The 7943-nt window shown below is 56.8% G+C and overlaps 1 protein-coding gene across 1 annotated transcript; it reads left to right on the forward strand.

The window, feature by feature from the left end:
- The first annotated feature begins 58 nt into the window (after window positions 1–58).
- On the forward strand, window positions 59–7669 carry CTSH (cathepsin H). The gene is made up of 12 exons (XM_074837371.1): window positions 59–188; window positions 304–335; window positions 421–526; window positions 619–689; window positions 1183–1287; window positions 1573–1659; window positions 2385–2440; window positions 3561–3642; window positions 3736–3804; window positions 4223–4329; window positions 6143–6268; window positions 6888–7669. The coding sequence occupies exons 1-12, from the start codon at window positions 116–118 to the stop codon at window positions 6961–6963; spliced, it is 990 nt and encodes a 329-aa protein (XP_074693472.1). The 5' UTR covers window positions 59–115; the 3' UTR covers window positions 6964–7669.
- Window positions 7670–7943: the final 274 nt, after the last annotated feature.

The following is a 7943-nucleotide window of genomic DNA, read 5'->3' on the forward strand; positions in this document are numbered from 1 at the left end:
GCGGGGCAACACAGACACGCCCCCCTGCCGCCCCGACCCTTTCCCCGCCCCTTTCCCCGCCCCCCGGCGGCAGCTCGGCCCGGCTCGGCCCAGTTAGGCTCGGCTCAGCGTGGGGATGGGCTGGGCCGTGCTGCTGGTCGCGGCCGCGCTCCTGGCGCCGGTCGCTGCCTGGGCCCCCTCCGCCGAAGGTAAAGGGGTGCTGGGGGGGAGCTCGGGTAGGTGCCCCGGGGAGGCGGCGGCAGAACGGGGCTGGGCTGGGCCGGGCCGGGGGAGCCGCTGACCCCTCCCCGCTGTCTCCCGCAGAGGAGCTGCAGTTCAAGGCCTGGATGGTGCAGGTACGAGCTCCGGGGGGGCGCCGTGGGCCGGGGCCGGGCCCGGGGGGGCCCTCGGCGGGCGGCTGACGCGCTCTTGCCCCCGCAGAACAACCGGCGGTACGGCCCGGGCGAGTACCCGCGCAGGCTGCGGGTCTTCCTGGGCAACAAGAGGCAGATCGAGCAGCACAACGCCGGCAACCACAGCTTCCAGAGTAGGAGCCGCTCCCCCGGCCCCCCGCCCGCTCCCGCCTTCAGCCTCCGTGAGCGAAACGTTCCCCTTTCCTCCTCCTCCTCCTCCTTCTAGTGGGCCTGAACCAGTTCTCAGACCTGACCTTTGCGGAATTTAAGAAGCTGTACCTGTGGAGAGAGCCCCAGGTAAATCACGGGCGGGCGGGGAGGAGGGGGCCGGCAGGACGGCGGACCCCGAGCCGTGGGGGCTCTGCGCCGAGCTGCACCCCTCTTCCGCGGGTCGACACCCTGTCGCTGCGCTGCCTGACCTCGGCTTTGCCAAGCGCGGTGCCCTGTCCCGCTGGAGCCCGGGAAGAGCAGGGCGAGCCCCCCCATCCTGGCGTTCAGCGACCCCGGCTCCAGCCGAAACGTCGCTTCTGCTTTCAGCTTTGCAGGTTGAGCTCTGGTTTTATGGGTACTTAAGGCCTGATCCTGGCTTTTAGGGGCTCCCTGAGCAGCTTGGGCTCTGCTGCCAGGACTGACCTGGGTCTCCCCGGCTGTAGTGGCTGGCGTGCAGCAGGCCATGGCCACCCACACAGCATGGGGGTCACGGCTCCCTCCGCCCCGGGGAGCCCGGCCGGCCGTGGGCCACCGTCCCCCAGCCCGGTGGCTTGCCACAGCCCTCCCACCTCGCTTGCAGAACTGCTCAGCCACGAAGGGGAACTTCCTGGGCAGCTCTGGGCCGTATCCCGACTCCATCGACTGGAGGAAGAAGGGGAATTATGTGACGCCTGTGAAAAACCAGGTGGGGAGCATGTGCCACTGGCAGCGCACCAGGAGCTGGCCAGGAGAGGGGCTAAACCATCACCAGCAGGGCACTGGGCTGGGAGGAGGAGGGCCCGCAGGGAAACAGGCTCCTTTGGGAGCCCTGCTGGGGCAGGGGGAGGCCGTGGGCTCTGGGGCAGGAGACGAGCGGGGAGCGAAGCCCAGCTGCAGGCGGGCAGTGGAAGCGCCATGCTCCCGCTGTTCCGGCGAGGCCGGTGACCCTGCGGCACATTACAGAGCAGTTCCTCTCCGGTTCCTAACACAGGGCCCCTGCGGGAGCTGCTGGACCTTTTCCACCACGGGCTGTTTGGAGTCTGCCATTGCTATTGCGACGGGAAAGCTCCTCTCTCTGGTAAGAGATTTTCCTTTCTGGGTGCTGATGGCAAGTCCTGCCTCTGGTTGTCTGCCTGCTGCTTGTTCCGCATCTGGCTGTAGGTGGCTGCGGGCGGCTGTGGCAGGTACACCCCGCCCTGCAGACCCCTGGCAGCTCTTTGCAGGCTGAGCAGAAGGCTGGGAGGTGCGGGGCAGCGTGGCCAGGAGCTCTGGGTGCCCAAGGACGTGCTGGTCGCCAGCCCCTCTCGGGTCTGAGCGTCCCGCTGCCCTGGGCTTGGGTAGAGCCTTTTTGGAGCAGGATGAAACCAGAGCGGCCCGGAGATCCCGGCCGCTGCGAGCAGGGAGGGTTAGCTAGAGCCATGTCCAGTGCAGCACGTTGTGAGACTGTTTATTTTTAAACTCCCAGAGGATTTATATTCTCGAAGAACTAGAAAGACAGTAGCTGCTCATACAACTTAGCGGAATAGCTGAGGGTTGCGTGCCAGTGTTAAAAACAAACTTGACCTTTGAAAGAGATCTCAGCCAGCGCTCCCGCGGCAGGCACGAGGAGGAATGCCTCTTGCAGCCGCCAGCTCCACATCTTCCTCGTCTTCCTCCTCGGGACGCGGAGCCGTTTGGCCGGGTGATTCCCGCTCGCAGTGGGCGAACAGCCAGCTGGGCGGGTGAAACCAGCGCTCCTCGGTTGCGTTTTGGCTCGCTCGTGCAGGTGTTGAATATAGACTGACTCAAAAAACTTTTCCGTAGGCAGAACAACAGTTAGTGGATTGCGCCCAGGCTTTTAACAACCACGGCTGTAGCGGGTAAGTAACATAAAGGATAGAAAGGAGAGTATCTTATGCTCCGTGACTGACAGCCTTCCCCAAGATCTAGTGTTGGAACCCTTCCAGATCGTGGAATGGTTTTTGTTTTCCCTTGGCTGTGATGTGTCAGGGAAAACAGTTTTGGGTTTGGTTTGTTTACATTAATTTTGCCCTCCCTAGAGATTAGAATGTTTCCCTAAATCAGCAAAAAGCAAAAGACAGCATTTTCTAAACTCTGTTGTTCCTCTTATTAGTTTTTCTTCCGATACTTGTTTTGTTACAATGTCTTCTGACACTGCAGTTGCGGGGGCTTTCACGCGCTCAGGCAAAGCGAGGGGAGTTTTGTCTGTTGCTCTGCTCCTGAGTCACACGCATCTCATGGTGCTTTAAGGAACCCACAGAAACCTCTGCTTCCCCTTTGGTGAATTCCTACTGGGCTTGCTAGAGAAGACTGAAAGTAAAGCTTTCTGAAATCTTCTGTTTTCTGTAAGAGAAGTGGTCCCTGAGGAATGCTCAGAGAGCTGAGCAAAACCACTCGGTGCTTTTTATTTTCCTCATGACTCCTCCTTAGTCCTTTCCCTGCAAGCACGCCCTGATCACGCTCTCCTTTCCTTTCCTTCCCTCCATGAGATGTGCTCCCCAAAGGCAGCCAGGGAAGGATGTGGCTGCTGGGGGTCCCCCATCCTCCCCCGCACTGTGTGGCTGCGGGGAGACCCTGGCCAGGCCAGGCAGAGGGCACAGAAAAACACCTTCCAGTGCGCAAGGCTGCAGGGCTGAGCTGGCACCGATGGGGCAGTGTGGGTGAGGTGGCCTCGGGGCTCCTGTGTTGGGGCTCTCCCCCAGGGATTAGGCCCCCCCTGAGAACCAGCCCTTCCCCTGCCTGTGCAGGACAGTGCCAGGCAGCGTGAGGGGCTGGGCCTGATGTCCCAGGCGGGAAGATACCACAGGAACATACCGGAGCTCGTGCCTTGAGAGGGCCTGGGGTACACAGCCCTTCCCTGTCCCCTCAGCTTGTGGGAAGGGGCTGTAGGGCTGCGGGGGAGGGTTGATGGCTTTGCTCTGCAGAAGCCGCAGCGTTTCCATCCTAATTAATCTGCATTCTGGCTGTGTTGTCTTGCAGGGGCCTGCCAAGCCAAGCCTTCGAGTACATACTGTATAACAAAGGGCTCATGGGGGAGGACACCTACCCGTACCGGGCTGAGGTATTTATTCCCAGCGCAGCTCAGAGGCGTTTCTGCGGCGGCAGCACGGGGTCCAGAGCAGGCTCTAACACCACTTCCCTCCTGTCCGCACAGAACGGCACCTGCAAGTTCCAGCCGGAGAAGGCTGTTGCGTTTGTCAAGGATGTTATCAATATCACACAGGTGAGGCCCCGAGGTCTGTGTTTCTGAACTTCCAGGGTGTTAACGCGGTGCCAGGCCTGACCCGGACGGTGCTCGGATGCCCTGAGGCGTGCCAGGCTCCGCAGCACAAGCTGCAGCTTGCTGGCTCCTGGAGAGGAGTGAGCCACCGGCATGCACACGCCAACTCCCTGTTTCTGAGGGTGGCACCAGCAAAGTGCCGTAGCCAGGAATCCAGGTCTCTGCCCGCTTTCCGCAGTGGGTGCGCCTCCAGGCTGTGAGGAAATCTTGGTTCTTTCAACGCAATCAGCACCCATTTCCTTGTCTGCAAGCAGCAGGCCGGGGTCAGCCATCCCCGCTGTGCTCCGACCGCTGGGCCGGGCATCCTGACTGTGCCCAGCGTCATCAGGAGATAAATGACCCCAGGATCCTCCTCTTGCAGTATGACGAGGAAGGCATGGTGGAAGCTGTGGGGAAGCACAACCCGGTGAGCTTTGCGTTTGAGGTGACGGGTAACTTCATGCACTACAGAAAAGGCGTCTATTCCAAGTGAGTGTTTCTGAACTGGGGGGGTGAGGGTGAGGGGAAGGCATAGGGCTGGAATCACTCGCATCCCCGTTTTTCCTGCTCTGCGGTGCTGGCCACGGAGACACTGGACTGCATTCTTGTGGGGATTTTTAAACAGAAAATAGAAAACACGAGTAAACTGAGCCTTGAGATACTGATTTCCCAGGGGGATGAGAGCGCAGCACAGAGAAGAGGGAACAGGGTGTTTGCAGCCAATTTACTGCTCGGAACCAGACCAACCTGAAGACCAGACTGTATTTGGAATGAAGGTCGGCGAGCTCGGGAGATCCTCCTGCAGCCGCAGAGCTGGGGGGGGCCTGTCCCAGGGCAGGGAGCTCTGAGCTGTGGGTGGTGGCAGGGGCAGCCCAGGTGTCGCAGCCAAGCACATCTGGTTTCCTTAGGGTAAGCCCAAACCAGAGTCAGTTTTACGTGGGACTCGGGTGGCTCCTCCAGCGCTGGACCTCAGAGGGTGGCAAGGGGCGTCGCTGCCTTCCCACTGCCCTGCCCCTGTGTGGTGTGTCTGCAGGTTGGGGGGTGACAGCAGGGTCCCTGCGTGGTCCCCCTGGCACCTTGGTCTTTCCTGCCTTGGCAGCCGGATGGGTAAGGAAAGCAGCAGATGAAAAATGAGCTTGGGACGTGAAGTGACCTAGCAGAAGGTCTCGAGTGTTGTGGTAGCTCTATAGCCAACGCAAGAAGCTACTTAAAAGGCTGATCATTATATTTTGGAAAGAATACGGAAGCTCACCGGGGCAGGATAGATTTCCATTAGGCAAGAAATGGGGAAAGTGTATGATTGGAGAGAACTAGAAAAATACTTCAGAGTAATGAATCCTCAGTCACGTAGAACTGCAGGGAAAATTAAACTAAGAGTCTAAGCATGAGTGATCTGCCCCAGGGAGCTGCAAGGGAAGGAGTGGGCAGCACGGTGAATTCCAGTGGCTTTGCTGTTGCAAAAAGCTAAAGTTTAAAGCAAGTCAGAGGCGGATGTAAGGTGTGAAAGCAGGTGAGACAGTCAAGACACTTCATAACAGGATTCCGGTCTGAGGAATACACCAATTTCATCTTGTAGATTTATAGGCTAAGGTAGACGCAAGGTCAGAGCGTATGGAATAATGGATGCTCCAGTGGTTTCAGCCTGTGCTCCCAGACCAACTGTTAACAGATTCAAGAAGAGTAAATCTGGTGTGGGGACTATGGATCTTCTGGTTATCTGCAATTTGAAAATGTTTTAAAATGAGTGCTCCGGAGATGGGAGCGTGTACCTTGCATTGCATTGTCTTGGTTTATATCACAGGCGGTAACTTTCATCAAGTGCAATTAAAAGCTGGAAATACAAGGAAATGTGTATTTAGATGGAAGAACTAGCTGTTCCCTGTGCAAAATGCGGATCAGTGCCCCTGAACTTCAGGGCAGGACAAACTGTTACTGGGATGCACTAAGTGCTTCTGGTTTTCATTGGAAAAATTCCTTTGCTCAGTTTTTTCATTGTCACACAAGAACCAGCTACAATGTTGATGTTAATCCTGAACAAAAGGCCAGACCAGGTGCTCGGATCAAAGGTCCATGTAGCCTATCGCCCTGACTTCAGATATGGCTGGTAATAATTTCTGAGTGAGAGAACAGAGCAGTATCGCTTTTTCGTGGCTTCCCTCCCTACTCTCCACAACTGGAAGTTGAGTATCCATTAGTTCTTTTTGCAGTTGGAGTGCAATCAAGAATGCTGGCTAATCCATGATTAATTATAGGCTATTTTTTTATGTAATTCATCTGCATTATTCTTCCTTTTTCTTTGCAGCCCACGATGCGAGCACACCCCTGACAAGGTGAACCACGCTGTCCTCGCTGTGGGGTACGGAGAAGAAAATGGGACTCCTTACTGGATTGTGAAGAACTCCTGGGGCCCGCTGTGGGGCATGGAGGGGTAAGGAGGACCCAATGCTGCCAGACCCCCCACGGTCTCCCTGTACCCGGTCCAAAGACAGTCACGAGTGGGGATCCCGCCCACCCTCGTCAGCCCCCAGGTCGCCCTTACACTCTCAAGCCGAAATTTCTCAGCTGTTTCATGCTCTGGGAGGATACAGGGGAAAACATCCCAGCCTCGGCAGTGAAGGAGACATGGCTCCACAAACCAGTCCTGGAGTGACTCGTTAGCGCAGACCCTTAGATGAGTAGATCTGCTGTTGTCACCGGGGGCTTGGCCAGTGGCTGTGCCAGGAGAGCACCGTGCCTCTCCCGTGGTTATAGAAGAAGAACGGGTTGTGCCGAGAGTGAGTTTTCACTCCAGCTCCACAAGTATTTCCAGCTGCAAGTGAAATTTTTGAGTCAGGTGCTGACTCTGCTAGTTTGTGATACAAGGGGGACAGGGAAGAGCATTGCCTGGTGAACAGCCGACGGCAGCAGCTCTGCCACAGGTATTTGCTCCTTGCGCTGGCGTGAGAAAGGAGCTTGCACGTAAGTAGAGCAGTTGCCTTACGCCACTCTCTCGTGCTGACTCTCAGAGGGGGGAACGCTCACTCGTACACATTTCTTTCTCTTTTTAGGTACTTCCTTATTGAACGTGGCAAGAATATGTGTGGTCTCGCTGCTTGTGCATCTTACCCCGTTCCTCAGGTGTAAGAGGAGAGTGCAGGCTGGGGAAAGTGGGCACAGGAGAAGGAATGACTGATCGTATATGAATTTCTGAACGCTAAAATCAAGCGAGAACAAAATGAAATACCTATCTGCTGAAAGTTGTTACCTGCAGGCAGATTCCTCGGCTTGCACACAGCTTCTTGCCATAGGAAGACCCGTGCCTCCTCTCCCCAGCCGAAAGCAAGCATGCTCCTGCGCCGAGCGCCAGGCTCCTGCCTTCTCCTCCCGGCTGCGGTGCCTCGCCCTGTCCCAGCCGGGGCCCCACGCTGCTGCTGGGGGGTGGCGGCAACGGGGGGCTCTTGGATGGCAGTTGCCTGATTTTAAGACGCTGCTCTGACAAAGCTCACCCCTTCCTTTAGGTGGCCGTTTCCTAATCAACAGATGTAACTTCTAGGGATTTTTAAATTTTCTTTGAAGGCGATTTTTCCTTTCTCTAGATAAAGATGAGTGCTGTGATTTATATGTTTTACCTATTTTCATTAAATGTTTCTAAGGGTTTTTTTTGTATTAAAAAAATAGGGCATTTTAATGCAAATTGAGAAGAAATGGATTATTTTATGAATCAAGCAAGCAGCTTATTGCAAACACAAACCTGCGATGGCGCGAGAAGGCCGTGTGGCAGTAGAGGGCACTTGTGTGTTATTTCACGCTAAAACCAGCTCCTGACTGAATAAAGAGAACTCGTCACTGCTGTGGTGTGTGCTCTGCGCGGCCCTGGGCGTTACCGGCACGGTCACCGGGGGGGGAAATGTGGCGTTAAGTCTTTTTTCGGATCGCGGAGCAGGATCCGACCCCGGGGGTGTCTGAGGGGGGCACCGTCCCCCTGACACAGCTCCTACGAGTAAGAAGGGCGCGCAGAGCGTTAGGACCTTTCCGCGGTTACGCAGCTTCGCTTTAACCAGCTTTACGGCGCCTGGGGCAGGGCGGCGGTGCCCGGGGCGGATCGCAGCCGCCGCTCTCCGCCC

Source organism: Strix aluco, chromosome 12 (genome assembly GCF_031877795.1).
Source record: "Strix aluco isolate bStrAlu1 chromosome 12, bStrAlu1.hap1, whole genome shotgun sequence".
Taxonomy (NCBI): domain Eukaryota; kingdom Metazoa; phylum Chordata; class Aves; order Strigiformes; family Strigidae; genus Strix; species Strix aluco.